The sequence below is a fragment of the Dipteris shenzhenensis genome, chromosome 20 (assembly GCF_047967505.1).
Source record: "Dipteris shenzhenensis isolate YYH24624 ecotype China chromosome 20, Dip_SZ_1.0, whole genome shotgun sequence".
Taxonomy (NCBI): Eukaryota; Viridiplantae; Streptophyta; class Polypodiopsida; order Gleicheniales; family Dipteridaceae; genus Dipteris; species Dipteris shenzhenensis.
In genome coordinates this window covers 31,273,141-31,297,986 of record NC_141615.1, presented here as the reverse complement: position 1 = coordinate 31,297,986, position 24,846 = coordinate 31,273,141, and the positions used below count along the sequence as shown (strand labels likewise).

General features: G+C 42.5%; 1 protein-coding gene across 1 annotated transcript in view; it reads right to left on the bottom strand.

Moving 5' to 3' along the window:
• Positions 1-2,884: 2,884 nt before the first annotated feature.
• The window catches only part of VCL1 (vacuoleless1 (VCL1)), a 36,513-nt gene continuing 14,551 nt past the window's right edge, over positions 2,885-24,846 (bottom strand). Inside the window, exons 3-15 of the mRNA XM_087391523.1 lie at positions 15,860-15,999; positions 11,224-11,329; positions 11,006-11,098; positions 10,743-10,832; positions 10,541-10,654; positions 4,970-5,077; positions 4,799-4,872; positions 4,539-4,593; positions 4,197-4,378; positions 3,958-4,087; positions 3,764-3,866; positions 3,561-3,658; positions 2,885-3,312 (exon numbers count right to left, since the gene is read on the bottom strand). Of these exons, the coding sequence (XP_087247649.1) occupies positions 3,148-3,312; positions 3,561-3,658; positions 3,764-3,866; positions 3,958-4,087; positions 4,197-4,378; positions 4,539-4,593; positions 4,799-4,872; positions 4,970-5,077; positions 10,541-10,654; positions 10,743-10,832; positions 11,006-11,098; positions 11,224-11,329; positions 15,860-15,999 (1,458 nt within the window). The 3' untranslated portion in view covers positions 2,885-3,147. The remainder of the gene's footprint in view (positions 3,313-3,560; positions 3,659-3,763; positions 3,867-3,957; positions 4,088-4,196; positions 4,379-4,538; positions 4,594-4,798; positions 4,873-4,969; positions 5,078-10,540; positions 10,655-10,742; positions 10,833-11,005; positions 11,099-11,223; positions 11,330-15,859; positions 16,000-24,846) is intronic.

The window sequence follows — 24,846 nt, the reverse complement described above, 5'->3', positions numbered from 1 at the left end:
TGAGAGATCCCCCTCTGTCTGTACGGAAGGCCTTTGCCTTCTGTTCCTCAACCAACCAAAGCACCTGTACAAACACTGACCCCAAAGAATTCTATTGAAAAATCTTTAAAAAAACACATACCTTGGAATTTTAGTTTAGTAATGCTTGCCATTAGAGCAAGCTAGGTACTTGCTAGAAGTACCTTAATCTTTCATGCCTTTGAGTAACCCTATAGTCATGCTCTCCTTGGTGAACTCTTGCTCATCAAGTTGTAGCTCTCACATCCGAGGATTGAGTAACATACTCCATTCTCCACCATCTTCGAATTTATGCACCAACGTTTGATGTTTGCTATGAATACGTTGATGAGAGAAATCGGAGGTCTGGGCTCGATCTTTATGATAGGCCTCTAACACACAAACATATACTGAACACTAGAAAAGGCCAACAACTTATATATTTTTCCTACACACCTTGTAGCAATTATGACTTCTATAACCCACACTTTTAATTTTTGCTTCTGCAAACAAGAACAATGATCAAAGGGGACACTTATGTAATACATAAGGAAGACTCCAGCATGGCACAAAATAGGAGCATCACCCTTCTTCCAATCCCAAGGCACTCACAAACTTCCTCTATTCCTCAAAAACATAACTTTCCTATACCTTTTACAACATAAATAAGTCGCTTGTCGTATTCTCAAATTTTGATCCTCGCTTTTGTCAATTAAGACCCTGGCTTCTTCTAGAAAGTCATAGATCCCACTCTTGGCTTTGCAACGATAACAAAAACTTCTAAATCCGAGTTACAGATTAAAAAATTATCACAAAAATAGTGCTTGTTGCTTTTTTTTTGGAGAGGTGATTGCTTTTATTTGCATGTTTGTTACCAGCACCTCCACTGGCCTACCTTTCATTAGTTCCACAATCAATAATCTGTTTTTGTCTTCATGTAAATAAACATTCTAGTATGCAAAACATGACCTAAGATGTACAATAGTATCAGTTCCACTTGGTTCTTATCATTAGCAGTTTAAAATTGGGGTCCTAAAAAACTGCCTATCATTTTTGCCCATCCCTCAAGTGCACACATTCATGTTCAACAGTATATATAAAGCTGATGTAGTCGTCCTTCTCCTTCATAGTATATGTAGACCATGCCTCATTCTCTTTTTGGTTTGCCTCTTCTGTAGTGATCACAGCAGTATCTACACCATCATGTCAGCTAGGAGTGAACCCTCTCCGCCTAATCGATCGACGAAAGAAGTGATCTCGTCGATATAGAGCCCAAAGAGAGTTGGTGACAAGGGGCAGCCTTGCTTTACTCCGATGGTGCTCTCAATCCAGTCTGATAAGCCTCCTGGGGCGCGTATCCTCCCTCTGGCAGACTCATATAAGCTCATGACCCCCCAAATCATGATGGCTGGGAGCTGTAGTTCATGTAATCTCCTAATCAGTCGAGAGCGTGGGACAATATCAAATGCCTTACGAAAGTCTACGAAACAAGTGTAGACTTTCTGATGCTTCGACTTCGCCTCCTCAATAATAGCCCTCAGAGTGAAAATGTGATCCAAGGTGGAGTGCTGTCTCCGAAATCCTACCTGCCTAAGTGCCCGTTGTCTGTGGCCCTCTGTGTGACAGCTGATCTCCCTCTCTAGTACCGACCCATATATCTTAGCCAAAGTATGGCCAATCATAAGAGTACGGTAGTTCCCAGTGTGCATGGGATCGCCTACCTTGTGTATCGGTACTATGGTGGTAGTGCTCCAGGTAGGTGAGAAGCCATGGCATACAACATGAGTAAACAGCTATGCTAATATCGTGATCAGGATCTCTTGCCCATGCGCAAAATGCTCGGTGCAAAGTCCCTCATGATCCAGTGATCATCGGTTATGAAGGCGGAGAAGGACAGCTCATACATTCTGCGGAGTAAACAAATGGCATGTGGTGAGCCTAGGCATAGAGGACATATCAGGTGGTGCCTAACTTGGGACATCATATAGGGAGCATTCATATGTGTGCCAGACTGTGGGGTCTGTGATGGGAATGGGTGACTCCCCGTCTGATAGGAGTCCCCATCTAGTGGTAGGATCTCCTCCGTGAAAAGAACTGATCACCTCGTCCATCCTGCGCATGAGCTGGACAATGTATTTCTTAAGTTGGTACCCATTAACTCTATTCTTCTGTAGGGTGCTATCTAAATTCTCCAATTGGTATGTGCAGTTAGAGAATCGTTCTTGCACTCAAAAAAGGTCTTTCCACTTTGTTTGAAACTTAGTTTTGAAAGTGATATCTAGCTTACTGTTATAGGTCACCCTTACCAATCTTCTTGTCCTCGTTCGTCTGATGAGCTCTCAGTCGATTTTACTCGAGTCTTTTGATAATGCTCTATTGCTTGCATTTGATCCAACTATGTTGTTTGCGACTCTAAAAGGCGGTTCCTAAAGTAATGGTGAGGCTCCTCATTTATGTTCATCAAGAATCTCAATGTTGGCACCTCTACCTCAATAGGCAGCAAAGCTTCAACTCCATAGATAAGGTGGAAAGGAGAGAACGGGGTGCTTTATTTCACTGTAATCTGGTAAGCCCATAGTTCGGCTAAGGCTACTATTTAATTTGCAAAGCTGGCGGCCCCTCTTGCGATGGAAATGACAAGACAAGAATAATAACGGATACTCTATGAACTGGGGGTTTTGAAAGAAACAAAGAAACAAAGTTTATTAAGAGCCTTCAAAAGGCCGAAACGTCTATGAGACTGAAAGAAGCTGATACAATGAACTGAAAGGGTGGAGCCTCTAAGCGGGCATCAACTGCCATGACGAATGCAAAATAGCCACAATCATAAAGACACCAATGCACAAAGAGAAATCTCTGAGCTCATGGGGGTGGCGGGGGGAGGAGAGAGAGAGAGAGAGAGAGAGAGAGAGAGGTTCCATGACCTTTGACAAGTAACAAACAGCCCATATCAACACTTGGCAGCCACATGCGATGCAATTGAGATGGGATAGACAGGAAATGAAGCATCTTGATATTCACACTCATGAGGAGGAGGACTAAAGCTGGAAGAAGCTGTGGTGGTACAAATCAAATATTATATTAATCTGCAAAGCTGGCGGCCTCTCTTGCGTGGGAAATGGCCAGACAAGAATAATCACAATAGATACTCTATGAACTGCCTTGAAAATACAGACGATCTCGTAAGTTATCAAGGAGGTTTCCAGCTGCGGAGCTTTGTCCAAATGTTAACTTCCATCTTCCCAATAACTCACTGTCCTTTGCTTGAGCAGCAGCCTCTGCAGCTTCATTATGTAGACCAATGCGGGCATATGCCTGCATGTGTATGAATTACAGCAGGCAACACGCACACACAGACAGACACAAACAAAAAGCTAAGTAGAGGCATAAAAAGTTCAAGTTGTCAGAACTGTTAAACGAGCCAAAAGAAAGAATCCAGTTGAGTTCAACAAAAACATACCAAAGACAAGATCTCACGAATTTAGTAGATGATCTAAGTATGGCAAGCAACGATATCATATATGAGAGAAGTTAGAGCAATTTGCAAACTATAAATAACTCACTTCTGCTCTTTCTTGAGGGTCTGAAAGCTTTACGATGTACTTTAATGCTTCATTGTTTTCACCCCCGTCAATGCAAGCTTCTACGAAGGGCTTGAAGCCTGTTAAGATACAAAAATATATTTATGAATGTTATCAAATAAAAAATAAAAGGCAAACTTTCTCCCTCATCGTTTTCAACTACGAGTTTGGCATATCGAACTCACCAATTGGGGGCTTCTTTTCTTTTGAAAACTTGTCGAGTGCATCCCAATTCCTAGTTATCGATAATGCTTTTATCTTTAGCCAATAAAACCGCTTTTCGGGAACCTGCTTAACAGTAACAAAGCTCTCAAGTTTTGTGTAAAGAGAAATTTTCAATGTACAAGTCAAGCAGTAGGCCGATGGGGACGTTCAAGACCTTAAAATCAGCACGTATCTTTTGGGCAGCACGATTGTTGCCAAGAACAAGACACGTGCAAATCGTGTCGCTTACACTAGAATCTACAAATATATGTTGTCCAGTAGCAGCCTCTAGCTCATGTTGTACCCTGCAATTATTTTTGCACTCCACAGCCTAGCTTTATTTCAGGTGGAAACTGGAGAATATGAATAAAAGGCTCGTACAAAATTGGTATGGGTATTCAAAGGGACACATACCTTAGTAACTTAACATGCTCCTCCACAGACCTTGCTTCGAGATTATGCTCCTTAGTTTGAGCATAATAATCTGCAGCTCGCTCCAGTAACTTCAAGCGAGAGCCTTGAAAAGGGGAGCCCTGTCGTAACGAGGGACTCACCACATGTTCCCAAGATTCTTTCAATAAAGCTTCTGCTGCTCCCTGCAGATGCATTAACCAGGATCTGTATAATTGACATGGCTGTTGAGCTATGTATGGTCAACAAAATTTTGTTGTAACTTAAAGACCTGCGCACACATTGATTTCACTATATCCTCACACTCAAAAATGGCAAACAGATAGTTAAGGTGTCATTGCTCACCTGGACTTGTCCTGTCAACAGGAAAAACTGTTTGAGTACTTCCGGTTCATTTTGCCTGCAAATTAGGGGATACCCACAGAAGACCTTAGGCTTGTACCAGTTTCTACACTTTCTGTGCTGCACTCAATCTTGTGGTTCCTTGCAAATTTACCACCAAGGCGTTTGTATCATTTGAAGCAGCAGAAAACAACAAGCAGTTTCTTCTTAAGAAAGAACAAGTCAGACCTCGGAAGTAGAATTTATTGGCATCTGCCCTTTACCTTGCAAAAGAAACAAACAAATCTCGAGCAAGGGGTTTTGCCAAGATAATTCGATTAAACTCTTCCCGGGTTTTCTGTTCCAAAGCAGGACAAGGGATGTCAATTTCAAATGAGCAGCCATAACAGAATCGAGAGTACGTACAGTCTTCTAAAGGATATAATACAGCATACTTGGTCCAATATCTGGAAAATGACACAATACACAAGATCTGTATCTCCACTCTCCACTGCCTTTTGCAATGCTCTTTCCTCTTCTTCCATGCTGATCAAAAGAGGAACCTGAAATCCCACATTTAACTTTGGTAAGGTCAAGCTTTAAGTGAATGGCATCATCTAACAGATGACATGGCAGCCTGTTAGTTGTCAGAAATATTCCTTCAGCCATTTTTAGACACAGTCGTAGAAAACCAAAGAGAAACAGTAGCTACAATGAATGTTTAAAAAGAAATGTTGTCTTATTTGATTTTAAGAATCCTCACCTCGTTCTACTGAAGCATTAATGTCCATAAAGAATCTCTCAAGATGTCGCTCCCAGTGCCCTATTGACAGAAGCTCCAGTGGCATCTTGCAAAAATAGGAAGGCATGTTCTAAAACAAAAAGACCAATAACTAGGCAAAAAATGTAGATCAGTGTATTGGAATATTTCCAAAAAGAAACGGGGGTGATTTCTGATTCTTGGAGTAGCAAAACTCTTTTTCCATTACTACAGATAGAAGCTTTCAGACTCCTCTCTACTGCCACCATTTTGTGGAAGGATAAATGTCCCTCTCAACGTGGGCTCGGTGAGGGAAATGGATTACTTTGGTGAAACTATCGGCCTTTAGAGTAGGCTAATAGGCATACATAGAGAGCAAAACAAGGTTGAAGGTTGGATTGGATGAGAGCCATTAGAATGACTCTGACAACCACAGCGGGGTCTTCTACCTCTAATCGAGTCTTCCAAATGGGTGGATGTGGTGAAGCAAGAACTTGCGAAGGCAACTGTTTCGGCTACCTTTTTGGAACAGCAGCAGAGGGCCACTAGGCTCTCAACATCAGAGTCCGAGGGATTCCACAGACAAAGATCTCACCGATGGATGACGCGACCACCTTTGTGGCGACCACATTAGGGGTTCCTGATCATGCTATTGTGGGAGTATGGCGAGTGGGGAGAGACCCCAACAGAGAGTAGCCTCTTGTCATACGCTTCAGGGACACTCAAGCACGCTTTGCAACTCTGCCCGTAGATCAGCCCTACGGAATCATCCCACTATATCCATGGATGACGACCTGACTCCTTTGCAGATAGAGGAGAGACATGCTCTCTTGCCGTTGTGGGATGCGGCTTGCAAGGAGGGGAAGTGGGTAGTAGTGCGAGATGGACGTCTCATTACTGGACCCCACCGATCACCTGACCGTCCTCCCACATAGGGGGCAGGGTCTATGAGACGCAGGATACCGAGACCCTCGCTTGCACCATTTGGAACTGTAATGGTACCCTTTGGTCAAAGCCTAGGAATTTCTTGGAGTCCTAGTCTTCTACACAGAGACACATCAGAGCCCAAAGCGCCCCCTACCAATGCTCAGTGGATATACTTGGGACTCAGCCTATAGGGACTAGACGAGGGAGACAAGCGGAGTACGTGGCTTAGGAGACGTGGCAGTCCTATATAGATCATCTCTTGTTGGAGCAATCTCAGTGGAGAGGAGCGACCCACATTCTAGGTTCCTTCGGATCCGATTCCAACGACGACTGGCCGAAATCTCTTCATTAAGGTCTACTATTGTCCACCAGAGTCGCCAAGGCAGTGTGGGAGGAGGTTGAGACATCACCATACACACCTCTCCACCAGGATATCATGGATATTTCGAGCCACAAAGATGTTCTCCTAGTTGGGGACTTCAACGCGAGGATGGCAACACATCAGGTGCCACTGCTTGATTTTCGAGAGGATGTTGTTTTACTTCCCGACATAGATCTCACTGATGCTGGCATTTCACGAGTGTCTGCTGATAGACAGGCCCTTGCACTCTTGGATCTAGGTACGGCGCATGATCTCATTCTCTATAATGGTCTTGAGCGATGGCCCTCCGCTAGAGTGGTTGATTATATGGGATCCCCTATCTTCACATCACACATCACAGACTCCTTTGTTTCACCATCTCCCCCTAGGGCTGATCATACATACATCTCTCTTTTTTAGTATCACTGCTCCTCGTCGTGCTACACCACCTACCGCCCCACCCACTTACACTTACACTTCGATTACAGCCTCTCACCAAGATATTCTGCACAACTCTACACTCTGCTCACCTTAGCTGATCACTGCAGGAGGCTGCTTTTCACGCCTTCCTGTACACCACACGCTCTAACCATCCACCGCCTCTAGGGTCTGTGCCATGTAATAGCTGGTACGATGACGAGTGTAAGACTCTTCACCAACGACTCCGAGTCGAGTCCAAACATGGCCTACCAAGCGAACCAGACGCGCTATGTGAGTATCGCCGTCCAATTCGCTATAAGAAATGACACTTTATTCGCCGAAACGATGAGGAATTACTGAACATCTTGTTTAGCACTAACTCCAAAGACTTTTGGCAATGGTTTCGTGACAGGCGGTCCCCTCACCACTCACAGATACTCAAGTCTAACACAACTATGCCCGTACATTATATGACATCCCTGGCCAGCCCCCTCCTGGTCTTTCACACACACCATGACTGACTACTTGTAATCTATTCACTAAGGGAGGCATCAAGATGCGATCATGAAGCTTCACAATGGCTAAGCGAAGGATCATGAGGGTTTATGCACCGAGGTTGATGCATACGGGATTGATATCCTAGCCCCTATCCTAGTAAAACTATTCAATAAAGCATTTCCCATGCACATGGACCCTCAACACTATGACAGGACCTCTCATCCAGATAGCAGACAGCGATCTATCATGGGCTTCTTGCCTACACTATCTAGTCCATCATCAGGTGTATCTTGACGTTTTATCAGACTGCATCGTCCATGGGGATGTTGATGCCAGGGATGTTTTATGACTAGGGTGACATGTATGATGATATCATTGACTATGTCTACATAGTTTTCTCTAGCATGGGTTTGGATGCTCGCTTAGTAGCTCCACCCTTTTGCTCATTGTATCAGGTTTTTCTATCGGTCTCATAGACCTATCGGTCTTTAACAAACTCTTTCTTTCTTTCTAGCCAGGCCTACTACATCTAACCGGCATGATTTGTATTCTGGAGGCTTAATATGTTGAACTGTATGACATGTCCAAGAGAATACTGCCGGTGTGGTGGCTGGGTGATGTGAATGTTGTCCAATGCCATGACACACGCATCCATAGTGACAAGGAAACCTAGGAGAGCATAGGCACTTGCTCAGCAAGATGTCAAAAAAAGGGGCTTGCCAAATGTGGCAAATTATATAGGTGGGTTTGAGCCTTGAGGACCACCAAAATCAGCTCCCCTTCATCCTTGGTGGATGTGTGTGTGGGTATGCAACCTCATGTGGCCTCTTAAAAATTCCTAAGCACTATCAATAATATGATATCATGGCTGGTCTAGCCTGGAGACTAAGCTCTAACTACCACTTTAAAAACCAATTGGTAGTCTTAACCACCCTTTCACACCAAGGGTCAAGTATTGAGCTAAATCACACTTCATGACTCATTTGTCCAACATTATATAGAGCCAAATGTGATATAAGAAGACAACAAAAAATTGTGCATACTTTGACGACCATCCCGTCTAGGATGCAAGGGATATTCTAGATCTGCAACAATAGGAGAAGGTTCTTTCTTAGGGAACGGAGATAGTCCTATTCTTTCTCTGTCTCCTTCGGGCTTACTATAGCACTTTCAGCTGCAGTCATGGGCGTTTTCTGTTTGACATGGGGCTGAGTTTTCATGCTATGCATAATGTATTAGACTTTACACTCTTCACACTTGATAGAAGCTTTTTCATTGGGAAATTAAAAAGTTAAAAAAAGACGACAACAATATTTATCCAAATGGTCTTAGCACACTATTCATAAGCCTCACGAAACTTGGCTAGCGTGTAGTTCGATCTAGCTCACACATTTGTTAGATCAAAACTGGCATTCATGAGACTCTTAAAATTGGTGAGCCTTAGTTAGATGAGGAGGTAAAAACTTTTAATTAGTAAGGTTTTAGGCACAACTTTTGATCGAGTCGTTAAAAATATGGTAACTGAGTTAGCATCATGTTTTGAGAAATATATAGTACCTATTGGAAACTTCTTCCTTTGGCGTGACCTTACTTAAGCCTCAATAATATATGCACGGAATCCCATCCTTGTTTCTTCATCGATAGAATTTGTGAGGCCTGAAATGAACTGCTTGGCTGATTTGACATTTTGTAAAGTACTGCTTAAGTCCCCTGCTTACTCTTCCCCTTTACTAATGTTGCATGGAGGTTGAAACACATGAATTGTGCTTAATTTCTATACTATCTTAAAACAAGGAAGATCAAAAGAAAAGGTAAGGTCACAAATATATGGAGCTATTAAAATATTGCTCAATCTTCATTGGACATTGAGTCACCAATTTGGTTCATCGAGTTCTCCTTGCAGCTTGTACTAGCAACCAAGAATGGACTCCTTTCTATCATATGTGTAATTCTCTATCTAGGGATACATAAGGGTACCAGCGTGCATGATTTGAAATGTCGGGTTATCATTATAGACTTTCAACATCATAGTGTAGTGTCCTTTATAACAAATGCAAAAGATTCACGTCCTTTTACCAGCACACAATTTAAAAAATTGGGCATGGCATTATCATCTACCATGGCCATTAATTTACAATGCATGTGTACTAAATCTTATGGACCAAATGTAGATACCATGTATGCATGATATCTTGGTGACATACCTCTTTATACTTTGAAAAGAAGAGATTGCACCATATGCACTTTGCCTAGGTTGGAAATTTTAAGCTCCTCCCAGTTTGTACTCTAATAATTAGAACAGCTTGCCCTGTATGATGCTTCCCTAGACAATTAAAACAAAAGTGAGTTTAACAAGGTCTAGCTTTAAATCAGGAAGCCTCTCTTGCATATCGAATGAGGGCTTTGTTATATTTTCTAATCTGAGCTTTGTACGCTTCTTTAAACACTCCAATAAAACCACTAACATTATAGTGGTCTCTGACATAAGGATAGCCTCCCAAAGGTAAACTCTACGTGTAAGATGTGTATCCTAAGCTTCCAAAACCGTTTTCAGATTATTTACAAGAAGTTCTTCCTTCAAAGGCTTCCCAAGTCTTACCATTATCCTTGAAATTCATAGCTTGCTTCAATTATATGTATCTCTGGTGGTCACGATATAGAAATTTCCTTTTATCCAAGAGCCTCTACCCATGGGCTTTGTGCCAATAAGTTGGTATGGTGTTCTAGACAAGCAATTACCAGTGGAGGCCATATGAGTCAAGCTCAATAATGGTTGCCATACATGCTGCCATACCCTGTTGAAGGCACAATCAATAATAAGGAGAAAAATATTGTTTTTTGAGCTAGCTTGCATATTTGTTGAGTGATATTTGAATCAGCAGAGGAGCTGTATGCAAGACGAACATGCCGACAAAAGCACAGGCACTTGCCTTAACCTTGATACTAAAGTAATGAGATCAAACCAGGTAAAATGATACAACATTACATCCAAGAAGAATACAGTAAAATATGATCAATTCAATCATAACACATCTATTTGGTATGTGAATATGGACAAACCTGTTCAGATGACTGTGGCTCATAATCTAGGAGCAGGGCCGCGAGCTTGCGCCGGCCCTTCTGGTGTGCATTTGCAGCCACAGCAGCATAGGAAATCCCTGGGCATATCTTTAGCTGGAGATTTCCAGAAAACTAGATTAGACACTAAGCATCTCACAAACTGCAAAGAAAGCAACCAAACAATGGAAAGCAGAGCACATACCTTGTCAGCAAGAGATTCCAGGAGAGCTGCATCAGATACGTTAGATGAGACATTAATTTTAGCAGATGCCCAGTGAATCAAAACCTTTTCCTGTTGCAAAAGATAGAAGACCATATTTAAGCTCTGAAAGAGTCAGCTGTGTATGCAAATAATATTCATGAGACTTCCACGATTGACGGCAAAACCGTGATGAGCAAGACACCATTCCTTTTCTTCATTTGGAGTTTACATTTCAAAATCCAGCCACAACTCACACTACAAACCTGGCTAAGATTGAGATATTCCGATATTCTTAAGGCCAATAGATGCCGTAACGCATTGACAAGCCTGGAAATGAGCACCGGTCCAGTGAGCACCTGCCAAACAGATGATTGTTTCAAATATCACAGACTTATTTACCACAAACAGGAGAAAAGCCACCTGCCTAAGCATGATGTTAATTAAAGAACCAATTGGGAGAATGACTTGACCAAATACTTACTTTCAGCTGTTGTATGCTGAGAGGGATACCAATCTCAAAATTACGAACTGCATTAAGAACTCTTAACGTTTTACACATCTCCCGAAATCGATTCCTTGGAAAATGGCTGTCACACGAGAACCAATTAAAATGTACCCTCTAGAATATATCCGATCTTACAAATTAAACTTTTTATAAAACAAGCGAAAAAACAAAGCAAAGAAGGTAGTTTGTAAGCAACTTTAAACAATAATTATGACTACTCTCATTAGTGCACATGCATAAGCTGCCATCTGGGTTTCGAAAGATTCCGGAATCTCTTGGGTAAACCCAACCCAAACAACAGACTTCGATAGAAAAAAGGAATTTAAAAAACAGAAAATAAGAAAAAGAAATGTGTGTGTGTGTGTGTGTGCGTGTGTGTGTGTGTGTGTGTGTGAGAGAGAGAGAGAGAGAAAGAGAGAGAGAGAGAGAGAAAGAAAGATATATCATTTGCTACGGCTCCGGTTTCCCTCTATCAGATTCGGGAAACTCTTCTGGATGTTTGGATGCTTCTCACCTCAGATGTCTCCATTCCTCCTTATCTTTCACTGGGCTCGCTTTTGGGTACCATGGACTATTTGGACACAGAGATTGCATTTTAGGATGGGACAACAGTTTCCTCAGGCATATGCTTTCTTCAGAATGTCCCTCAAATGTCCCTCAAGCAATCTTTATATGATAGTTATGCTGCGAGGGACTTGGATGCTACCAGCCTTGAAGTGTTTTCTCACTGTTTTTGAGTTCTTTCATTAGGCTCTCTTTTGGAGTCTAATGTCATGTACATTGATTTCATGCTAATTTTATAGTTACTCGTTTCACAAAAAGAGAGAGAGAGAGAGAGAGAGAGAGAGAGAGAGAGAGAGAGAAAGATATATTAACGTCCTCAGGAGGCCTCACGGTCCTATGGGACAAATTACATCAAGCGAAAATAACTCATACAAGCCTCAAAGGGCTCAAGCAAAGGGCACGCTAAGGCCCTTGCTAAGTATGTTAAATATCAAAAACAAAAGAAACACTAATGCTAACAAGGAAACAAAGATAAACCAATGCACATATAAGACAACAAAAATGAAACACCAACCAAATACAAGGAAATAATTATTATCGGTAATTTTTAATTAGCTATTTATATAGCTATATATTTTAAATTTTAAAGTAATAATAAATTATAAGGGGTGGGGAAAAACCAAAACTAAACACGTACCTACGAGCAAATGACCTTCAAAAACAGAACAACCTAAGAACTAAAAAGAGAATGGACTTTGAAGCTCTCCACTTTGGATTTTGCTTCTAAGTTCAAGGATCCTAAACATACCCAAACACGAAATTCCAAAGATATAACGATTACAACATAGAATAGAGCGGAGTTTCTTCATTACTTTTCATGTATTATAGTCGCTTGTGGGAGTAATAGGATTAAATTATTAAATTGAGAGATAAAACACACTCTTGTGCAAAGATGAGAGAACCATATTTGGCCTTATCAAAGATGTTTGAGTGAATGTGAGGGATTCGTATGAATTCAACACAGCATATTCAGGTGTTTGTAGTTATTGTATATCAACATCTAAACTTAAAGAAGATTGAGTAATGCTAAGATCCAAGAAACAACAACAGCTTCCATTGGCTATACATCTGAGTTAAATAAAACTATCGAGGATAAATTCCTTCACCGAAAGAATTTGAGTCTTTGAACATAAAATCTTCAAAGTTTTGAACGTCTAGGACAAATGAGTCATCTATGAATCTCCTAACCTAACTAAGTTTATGAAGAACATTGGACAAGTCTCAAAAGATCATTGTGTAAACTCAAATTCATGAGTAAAAAGGTGGAAGTTAGCTAAGAAAACAGCATAATTAGTACCCATCGGAATACCGATGCTTTGTTGGAATAATCTTCTAGAATTATAAACAAAGTATCTAGAAGGAAGTTTAACCAATTAAGGACATCTTCAACATCTACAACTTTCATGCCCTCTTCCTTTTCCAAGCCAAGGTTTTACTTTCAAGATTTCATCAAATGCAAGGCTGATTTTTCAACTCATAAAACTTTGCATCTAGTAATTGTAATTGAAAACTTGTGAAACAAGCTTTTCTATTTGTGACTTTATCTTCCAAATCTGTCTTAGCGTAGAGTGTAGGAAAATCAAATGTTTCAAGCAAGATTGGAGTACACTTCTCTTCTACACTCCGAGAGGAGGTCAAATATTTTAAGACTGGTACTCCCGAATCATTCAAAATCCAACTTAAATCTACAAGAACATCAGCCTCTGCTAATGGGTTTCTCCAAAGTTCATGGACAATTGGTAATATGCCCTTCAAGCAATAACTCAACCACTTTAAGACATCAGTTGGAGGATCTTACTATGTTTCTTAGGGTTTTTATGAAGCTTCCAAGCTACTCAGACACAAAGAGTTGGGTTGCAAATGAACCCAACCTCTCTTTCTCATTTTGTATATGCTTACACACATTCAAGGCAATTTAAGATGTTTGGCAAAGGGCTTTTGCAATTAAAGTGACATTTTGGCTTCCGACATGCTTACACACATTCAAGGCAATTTAAGATGCTTGGCAAAGGGCTTTTGTGATTAAAGTGAAATTTCAGCTTCCGACAAGTGCTACATATCTCTTTCAGTAGTTATAACAACTCACATCAGGCTTTTTCACTCTTTGCAAAGTTATTACCATTATTTTGAGTTTTTACACCAATACTGCTTGGGAATTATTGATTTACAAGCATAATTTCAGATAGTCACATGCCTCATGTGGAAGAGAAGCACCTCAACAAACCAACTCCAAAATTTATTCCCAACCCTATGCAAACGTGTGTGGTGTAGGTGAATGGTTGGGCCCGGGGGGGCAGGGGAGGGGGATGTGATGGGGGGGCTTTTAGGTGCCTGGTCAAATCGCCGCTCTATACAAGTAGCAGCAAATCTTGACTTTATGCCTGTGTTTTTCAAAAACACAAGTGATATGTGGAGAAACCCCTAAATTTTAGAAATGAGAGTTTAGTGTTCTCATAGAGTACTCCAAAATCAGGACCTATTACCTACATCCATCCAAAAACACAAAACTTCATATTGTGCACGTGTCATAAGCCAGACGTTTTGGGAATATTTATACTTATACTTATATTTATATTTATTTAAACTTATATTTGGGGGGGTTAAGGAGCATGTGATGGGGGGTCTTTTAGGTGCCTGGTCAAATCGCCCCTCTATACAAGCAGCAGCAAATCCCAACTTTATGCATGTGGTTGACATTCCTAAATTTTAGAAATGAAAGTTTAGTGTTCTCATAGAGTTACTCCAAAGTCAGGACCTGTTACCTACATCCATCCAAAAACACAAAACATAGTGAGAACTACATATTGTGCCTGCGTCATAAGCCTAAAGTTTCGAGAATAAATCTATATGTTTATATTTATATTTATACTTATTATTTATATTTCTTTATTTATTTATTTATATTTATACATTTATATATTTAGTAGTATTTATTTACATTTATATTTTTTGTATTTATTTATATTTATACTTATACTTATTTATTTATTATCTTTTTCATGCTAACTATGTATATATATATATATATATATAAGCCTGAAATGCAAAGATATATATCAGGAACGTGAAAAAATGAGAAACTGATTATGGTATGTGGAGTTTTTGGGATTTTGGGCTAGGCTGTTGAGCATACCTTGCCATTAATTGGCAGCATGCATCTGAAATAAGGGGCACTTTAAGGAAGGAACCAAACTAATATGCATACTATGTCACTACAAGGCAAAGAAGCAAGCTAACTAGACAAGCAAGTTCATGCAACCATCCAATACTAGTTATATTTAGACAAATATATGTAGAGCCTATTCCAAGTTGCTGCACAGTAGACACATCAAATATGCAATCCAGGCATAACAGTGAAGACAAAGGCATATCATCATACCATCAGTTAGGCATACGTGTAACATAAAATGAAGGCAAAAGTGTGATCTATTAGTACGTGCTATGAGACCTATGGGCAGAAGATGGTCATTGTATCAGAGATGGGAGGCCATCTCAGCACGCATTCATTGACCATTATCTCCAAGCATGAATAAATAGGATAAGTCACACACTGGCTGAAACAACAATGTGGCAATCATTCATCTAAGTGACAATACAGTAAATCATTCGTCTAATTGACATTACAGTAAATCAAGCCATCCAGTGGAAGGATGAAGTTAGCTGAAGTTCCAAGACCATTAAGCAAATAGTCTAAGAGTTTATGAACTTGCCCAATTGAATTATCACTGTTGGCCGTATTGTGATCAGTACTACTAGGTTTCTCAGCATGGTATGGTTACATAATGTGGTTAAGAGCTTTCCTTTTAGTCCATTAGAGCCCATCAATCATGTAGAAGCCACCTACTGCATGGTAAAGGCTATTACTTATTTGATCTTATCAATGCCTCCCTTCTAGAAACTCTTAGTAAAAAATGAGCTGAAGCTTTCAAAGTGTCAAGGCCTACTGAAATTAAAACTAAGCAACTTTGTAGGATTTGAATGATTTCGGTGATTTAGATACAGGACTAACAACAAAAACTCTCATGTAAGGTGTCAAGCATGGGCAAACCTGCAGAAAGCTCGCCCATAGGCTGCAGCACGCATCAAAGTTCGCTGTTGGGAGATATCAAACTCATGACCAGCAGCATCAACACAAGTATCAACCGCCTCAAGTAGTGATGACTGGATTAGCCTCAAATTTTCATCAGCCTGCAAACATTGGAAGAAAACTAGCAATGCAAACTCAGCCGTTCCAAGCGTCCATAATCTTTGCATTTTTGTAGAAAGAAACAGCATTGGTTCTTTTAAATTCACGTTGAACTGCCTCCTAATACAAAACACCAAAGAAGAAAGATAAACTTGGTGCACCCAGATTCCTTAAGACACATATTTTATAAGCCTGAGCACAAATGAACACAATACCACTAGACATTAGATGGAACAAATTTGAAATATTCTGTCTGAGATATATTTTTAGTACCTTCAGCAAAGACGTTCTTTTTCTACAGCTCCTAACACCTTCTACCATATATAATGCTTCAAGAGGTTTAATAGTTTAAGTCCAGGTTCTAACGGTCCTCGTGTCGTTGCTCGTTGTAGCATAGGTGTTCACAAGTGTAGCACAGGTCCTCGGGTCGTATTCCGGTGAGAGGTGTAGCCTAAAGCGTGGAAAGAAGATCTCATACGCGCGTGGGTGAGAAAAAGAGCTTGATCACAACGATGGATGGATGCTCTCGCCTCCACAGGAGTTCAAGGGTTTAGAAGGGGATTGCAAGATTCAGACGGGATAGGGTTGAGAGAGCTATCTAGGAGTTACAGGGTTCAGAGAGGGTTGCAGGGTTTAGAAGGAGTCCAGGGTTGAGGAGTGGAGAGCTAGTCTCATTCGCGACTTTGAGGTGAGGAGGGGGGGACAAGCGAAGAGAAAAGAGGAGGAGGAGGAGCAGCAGGAGGGAGTAGGAGAAGGGAGGAGGAGGAGGATGAAGGAGGAAGGAGAAGGAAGTAGGAGTAGGGAGTACAAGGGTAAAGGCATGCTAGAACACGATAGTGTAAGGGAGCATGGACACAATGGAGATCAATCACATGAACACAATAGTGAGCCTGAACACTGAACCCCAAAAAGTGGGAGCTTCATTCCATTGAGAGAGATTTATACATGCTGGTCTCTACACAATCTGTAGGTACCTCCAAGGTGGGACTGATAGAAATGACCCAACAGAGGGTACGCACAGTAGAAGACTGCCCAGGAGCTCACACAGTGTGATGTGGGGTGTGGAATCACAAACTTCTTTACTTAATGTGCATAGAATAGATGTGCAGACTCATTAATAGACAATGAACCAACCAAATAGAGAAACCACCAAAATAATATATTTCCGTCCAAAGCTATGGACACAATACAAAAGAGATAGACCCAGAGTCCCACCAATGGTGTGGTCCTCTAATCTTACCACAAGGTACTTCTCCTATCTGCTGGCTATCTCTAGACTCGAGCCCGCGTGCTCCTTGTCGAGCTTCCGTAGACTTGGTCACTATGACTTGATCTCTACACCTTGCCGCCCTGGATGTCAGCCTAGGTGTGCAGCCCTAACTCAGCTTGTCTGCAGCTCTTCAGCCTCCTATACACCTCCTGGATGTAGGCCCTATAGGTGCTGATCTGCTGCTCTAGTCTGCTGAGGCTCTGCTGCTCCAGATAATAATTTATGAGGGCACAAAGGCCCTCCTTATATAGGGCACAAGGCCCTCCAGAACCAACCGACCAGCCAGCCCTAATTGGGCCGACTGGCTGGTCTGTAACAGCCCTAACCAACTGACCAGATGGCTGGTTGGCTGCCTATCCAGCCGGCCCTTTTCCAGCCCTTTGTTCCATGCAGGGCCCAGCCCCTTTGGACTGCTTACCACGCCACCTGCCAGCCCTGTTTGCAGGCCATAGACCTGCCCAATACCTGCTGCAACAATGCGCCTCCATGCTCCTACTGATCCGCCTCTGCTCAGCCCTTGTCCGGACCAACCCTAGCACACCCTGCACACCGTCCGTACACTGCCCTGCAGCAACCCGTACTGATCCGTACAATGGCTGTCCCCTTTCTCTAGGCATACCTTGCCTTAGGTCTCCCTCCCCCATGCTCTCCTCATTTGGGGGCTTACAAATGGGGAGGTGACCTTTCCAACACCCCCTCTCACCGACACATCTCGGCCCAATGCCAACACGTCGATGACGATGCTCCAGTAACTCCTTGGTCGTAGTCCTCTGGAACATTTCCGTGTCAAAATCTTTTCCTGACTTTTCATCCAATGGCTCTTGCTCCACTAGGTCTAGTTTCGCTTCCGCACACCATCCTAGTACATAGGTCCATCTTTGGTAGCACCTCCTGGCACCACCTCCTTCAGTCACGTTCCCGCCTTTGAACTTGAGCAATCCAGCCATCTTGATCTTCCAGTTGTCCCCCTCATAATGAGTGAACAACCTAGAGTGTTCCAGGCACCATGCTCTGAGGGTCCATTTCAACCCGTCCTTCCTTTGGCAAGGTCTGCAACCAATGAATATTTCCAAATAACCTGGACCATGAACTCTCGCTGAGTTCTCAAGCAAGTACTCTTCTGGCTTCAGTACTCTTTGTCCATCACCTTCTAGCAATCTGCATCCAAGATTTAAAGAAGCACCAATACTTCCCCTTCTGCCTTCCAAGGAGGCCAATTCCTTCCAATCTCGTATCACCTGAGACAAATGAAGAGCATGCTATGCTATAAAGGCTCAAATGCAAAATATCAAGTACATACCAGACTGTTGTACTGCTTGTGTGTTTGCTCTGAAAGCAAACCCTGTACCTCAATGAGGCACCCACCAAGAGCCTGTGTAATCCTGTACTGTCCCCTTCTGAAGTACAGCATCCATCTGACCATGAGACCCCAGGGCTTTCCAGGGAATCCACCCTCCTGTTAGTGTCAACAGCCACGCACCTAGAAGGTATAAGCGCTCCATGCTGTCCTTTACCTTCACAAAGGCATCTGACTCCTCGTCGACCCACATCTCTATGTCAGACATCCTCACTGTGATTTCTTGATCAACATATCTGACCTCAGTAACACTCGATGATGTCACCAGGAACAACTCTTTGATTATCACATTTGCTTTGGCCTCTCCTTCTGAATCTGAGTCGGACTCCTTTTTGTTTTTCTGATCCGCCTTTTTCTTTCTGCAGTCCTTTGCAAAATGTCCTGGCATATCACAGTAGAAGCACTTCTTCTTCTGCTTCCTTTTCAAAGTCTCCTCGTTGTCAGAGTCGTCTTTCTTAGACTTGCCACCGTTAGCCTTGCCCTTTCCTTTGCCAGCGTAATCCTTTGCCAGCATCACCTTGTCGTCTTTGTCCTCGTTATAGAGCTTCTCCCGAGCTTCCTCCTGTAGCAGTAATGGACCCAACTCCTCAAACATCAAAGGTTTGGTCCTCTGTCCTACTATCACAGTCATAACAAAGCTCTTGAAACTCCGAGGTAGTCTCCTCAATACCATCAAGGCCAAATGGCATGAGTCTGTCTTCTGACAAACTGCTGACAGTTGATCCCTCACCACCTTGACCTTCATCAAGTGGCTATGTACCGTATCTCCTTCTTCCATATCAAGTTTATAAAGTTGATGCTAAAGAAGAAAGATCCGAGAGGTGTTGTCCGTCTCGTACAGATCCTTCAAAGTGACCCACGCCTCTACTGACGTCTCGGCCATTTGGATATGTGGAAGAACAGAGTCCACCGTAGTCCCTGAGATTAATCCCAGGGCATGGGCATCTCTGTCTTCCCAAGCTTCGAGCTCCTCTCTGTCTACTGCCATGACTATCTCCCCTTGCCTGTCCACCATATCCTCTGGCTTCGCCTCCACTCTCGTGGTCAGCTTCCACAACTTCCGAGCCACTAAATGACTCCGGATCTTCACTTTCCAAATTGGGTAGTTGGTACCGTCCAGTTTCCCAGACTCTCCAAAGTTAAGGATAATGAATGAGAGAAAACTGGGGGAGGAGGAAGGGAGAGCAAGGGCTGAAGAGGCTCTTAAGGTCGACATCTCTGTTGTTTATACCACACATCAAAGTCAACCAAACTCAATTTTCAGTAGACCAGAACTTTGAACGGACCTGATTGAACCTGAGTCACCCTCCTTCTCACAAGGGCACAATCCTCCAGTCGTGGAAGTCGATTCCCAAGAGCGTTTGAATCAAGGTCGTCCTTCAGCAAGGTCCCTGCCTTCAGGCTCCCACACCTGTGAGCCTCCTACTTGGGCTCTGATACCATGATAGAAATGACCCAACAGAGGGTACGCACAGCAGAAGACTGATAGTAATGCCTAGGAGCTCACATAGTGTGATGTGGGGTGTGGAATCACAAACTTCTTTACTTAAATGTGCATAGAATAGATGTGTAGACTCATCAATAGACAATAAACCAACCAGATAGAGAAACCACCAAAATAATGTATTTCCATCCAAAGCTATGGATACAATACAAAAGAGATAGATCCACAGTCCCACCAATGGTGTGGTCCTATGATCTTACCACAAGGTACTTCTCCAATCTGCTGGCTATCTCTAGACTCGAGCCCGCGTGCTCCTTGTCGAGCTTCTGTAGACTTGGTCACCGTGACTTGATCTCTACACCTTGCCGCCCTGGATGTCAGCCTAGGTGTGCAGCCCTAACTCAGCTTGTCTGCAGCTCTTCAGCCTCCTATACACCTCCTCGATGTAGGCCCTATAGGTGCTGATCTACTGCTCTAGTCTGATAAGGCTCTGCTGCTCCAGATAATAATTTATGAGGGCACAAAGGCCCTCCTTATATAGGGCACAAGGCCCTCCAGAACCAACCAACCAGCCAGCCCTAATTGGGCCGACTGGCTGGTCTGTAGCAGCCCTAACCAACCGACCAGATAGTTGGCTGGTTGGCTGCCTATCCAGCCCGCCCTTTTCCAGCCCTTTGTTCCATGCAGGGCCCAGCCCGAACAGGGCCCAGCCCCTTTGGACTGCTTACCCCGCCACCTGCCAGCCCTGTTTGCAGGCCATAGACCTGCCCAATACCTGCTGCAACAGTGCACCTCCATGCTCCTACTGATCCGCCTCTGCTCAGCCCTTGTCCGGACCCTGGCGCACCCTGCACACCTTCCGTACACTGCCCTGCAGCAGCCCGTACTGATCCGTACATTGGCTGTCCCCTTTCTCTGGGCATACCTTGCCCTAGGTCTCCCTCCCCCATGCTCTCCTCATTTGGGGCTTACAGATGGAGGTGACCTGTCCAACAAGGACCTCTTTTGTAGGGGACCTTTTGGACAAGAGTCCCTCCACCTTTTGGATGGAGCTTTTGAGCCTTTACACAAAGTGGGGGAACCTCATGAGTCCCTACAAAAAGTAAGGGGACCTTTTGAGTCTCTACACAAAGTGGGGGGACCTCAACAAGTGTGGTCTTTTAGTATTTATCTCTCTAGTTTTAGTATTTCTCTCTCTAAATCTTGATGTTGCAAGTATGATTGGATCTTTTCTAGAGAGGATTTTGACTATCCTCATCCTTTAAGATTCATCATGATTCATACCATCTTTCAGGCCCAAGATATTACAAGACGAGATTTGCCACTACTCTACACACACAATGATCTCATCGTTGTTGCTCTAGACTGCACTTCTGGCCATTGTTGCCTCAGGGTTAACAACTCCCCCGGACCGACTTGATTACCCGCCCTTGGATTATGGTTCAGTCTGCAGACGACATTGTGCTGCGGTAGTTTTTACCCAATGAGTATGGTAAAGATGGCGACGGTGATAGATGGATCGAGCTACTTGTTTATCTTTTCCTTGTAATCCTTTTTCAAAGAGCCATATCTCATCAAGGGTGGTATGTGTGTTTGTTTGAAGAAATGGTTAACACTGGCTTCTTAAAAACTAAGCAAACAATCTACGGTATTCATGCCGATCTAAGCCAACCTATGAACAGCCCTGTAAGTTTCTCTCATTGTTGGAAGGGTGATCTTCCTAGGAGTTGTAATGTGTGTTAGTTGCTAAACGATTGCTTAGTCCTAGTTGGTGACACTTGGTCATTAGACCATGCTAGAGGTCTTGCATGATTGGAGAGCTGAGCATAGCGTGGACACTTGATAGCTTTCGGGAATGAACTAGACGACTGCATGGAGGCAACGTTCTATTGGCTAGGATCTTTGGACAACTACAAAGGCTTTCACGTAGAAGAGTTACGTCCTTTTGTCAAGGCCACGAGCCAGAGAGCCGTGCGCCATAGCTAGTAATAGAGTCACGCAACTGTGTAGGGTCTGTAGTAGAGTTGTCTGCAATCTATGTAGAAGCCAACAAATCCTGTAGGATTGAGGCACATTTGCTGAAGTATAATACAAGCAGTCGGGTTATTTTCATTGCTATTCTGTCGTGTGTAATTTCTTTTACGTGAAGATCTTGTTATTAAGCAATCAGTGGTATCAGAGCAGCTTGATTCTGAGAGCCAAGATGAGTTAAGCCATCATCTATGAGCAGACTTAGTAGACTCGGTTCTGTCAAACTTGATATCGACGGTCGTGTGCTACTGTGGAAGACTAAGAAGCCTAGGAGTAAAGTGCATCGGCGTTCCAAAACTCCATTGGAAGTGTTGGCTATTGTAAGCTCTCAATTGCTCATCGAGTCAAGCATGCTAGATAGAAAGCATGGATTCACACAAGTCAAAGGCGTCCCTTATCAGATTCACAGGCACGAATTTTGTAAGCTGGCAGCTAGCAACCAAATTCATGCAGAAGGGCTTGTGGGAGATTGTGTCCAGGTCAGAGAAGGAACAAACTACGGGAGAAGCAGAGAAAAGAGCTTGGAAGAAGAACAACAACAAGGCAATTGGTATGATGGGACGAGCTTTAGGGGAGGAATATTTCCATCATCTCGAGATGACAAAGTCAGCAACAACGAACTGGACGATTGTAGAGGCATTGTTCGGGACAAAGATGCGACATTCAAAGGTGAATCTCAAACAACAATTATACGATCTCCGTATGGGTGACAATGAAGATCTAGCAACATTTTTAAATCACATGCAAGCGCTCTTGAAGCAGCTTTAGCCAAGATAGAGGATGATGACCAGAAGGCCATACTCTTAAAAAGTCTTCCCTCCAGATTCAATGAGATAGCACGAATTTTGCGAATGGATGATGAAGCTGAAGCTGACTTCGTTGACTGCGTGGGACTTCTCATGAGTGAACAGAAAAGAGAAGTGGATCTCTATGCTGGTGACACTGCATTTGCTATGAGAGAAAGAAGAAATATAACCACAGATGTTCGTGCATGCTCTTATTGTGGCAAGCCTGGCCACACTGAAAGGTTTTGTACCAAGAAGCAAAAAGATGAGGAGATGAAAAAGGAGAAGACCAAGGCTTGTATGATCAAGGAGTCGAGACCAGAGGAGATGGCTAGACTGGTATGTGATAGTATGCCCGATCAGGACTGGGCATTCGTGTTTGAGCAGTTTGTTTGGCTACCATGCCAAGACAATAAGCTACAATGCTTGGGGAGAATTTTCTACGTAAGGCGAACTAAGCTACGATGCTTAGGTTCATTGTTGAGCTACGATGCTCAAAAAAACTCAGTGATTCGTCTAGATTGTGATGTCTGTTGGTTCATGAAGCTATGAAGCTTCATTTCTCTTCGAATGTTCAATTGTAATGGCGACAAGTTCCGTAGGAATGAGCCAATTTTTTGTTGAAATTTTTTATGACTCCATATTCGAATCAAGGGTGGAAGGGTGTTCCTAATCAATAGAAACTCCAAGGTCGTCACAGCCTTGGACAAACATGCATCACAGATGCAAGGTAGTTATGACAAAACACTCAAGGAGAGCGCCAAATATAGTAAATCTTTAGCAGTAATCCTGGAGGTGTCTCTCACCATTGATGACCATTTACCCAAGCTCAGTTTCAACCAAAATCAACAAATAGATACTCAAACAACCAGTCGCCACCAAAATTAAAATTCTACAATAGAAAAATGAAATTGGTGTCAAGGTCTCCACTGCCCATTGTGCTCAACAAACCTTTACTAATTAAAAATTTTAATAATATCTTGAGATCTGTGCTAACTGCTGGAAACTAATAAGAACGAACATAACATTTTCTTCAGCAATAACCACTGTATATACCTAGATGTATCCAGGAACATTCCCAAACTCATCCTCTAAAAATAGAACATGGTGCAGTTTCAATCTCATGATAGTCACTCATAAGATTGAAAACCATAAACTCCATCACGCATAGCAAGGACTAGCTACTATGACATCCCCACTGACGTCATCAATGCCCAACAGTGGGTGTAGACCATAGTATAAAAGTATGCTCTCACACATACAAATCCACACACCCACACATACTTGAGCATCCATTTGTACAAAGTCTTTGTAGTGAGTTTTTGTCGGCACTCCGGAGGTGAAGGGCAAACTCAGCCATGACGAAGGCTAGCACTAAAGGAGAAGGCTAATCAAAAGGTAGTCCAAATCTCTTCATTCAAGCTACAACTGCTTGTGAAGTCTAAACGATTTCATTTTAGTCTCTCCCAAACCAGCATCTAAATCTAAATCTAGCTGATAGGGCAACGCACCATTTAAGATAAAAAGAATTATCACAATACCAGCAGGCCGCAACTTGGACGAAAACTTCACAACGTGAAATTTGCATGTCCGCTAATACGGCAGAAGCATATACCTAGATGAATCCAGGAACATTCCCAAACTCATCCTCTAAAAATACAACATAGTGCAGTTTCAATCTCATGATGGTCACTCATAAGATTGAAAACCATAAACTCCATAACCACTGTACACAGATTGCTGTCAAACTGCAACATAAAGACAAAACAGTAGATGTCTTGAAATTGTAAAATGTTGCAATCAACACATGAATTGCTAGAACTGAAAAAAGCAATGTCACATTTTTAAAAAGTAAAATGCCTACACATCATGCAGAATAAAAGGTCCCAAACGAGTATTGGATGTCAGAAAATGCAGAAAGGTCGCACATTTGTACAGCCATTCAGGACAGAAACAAAGCAA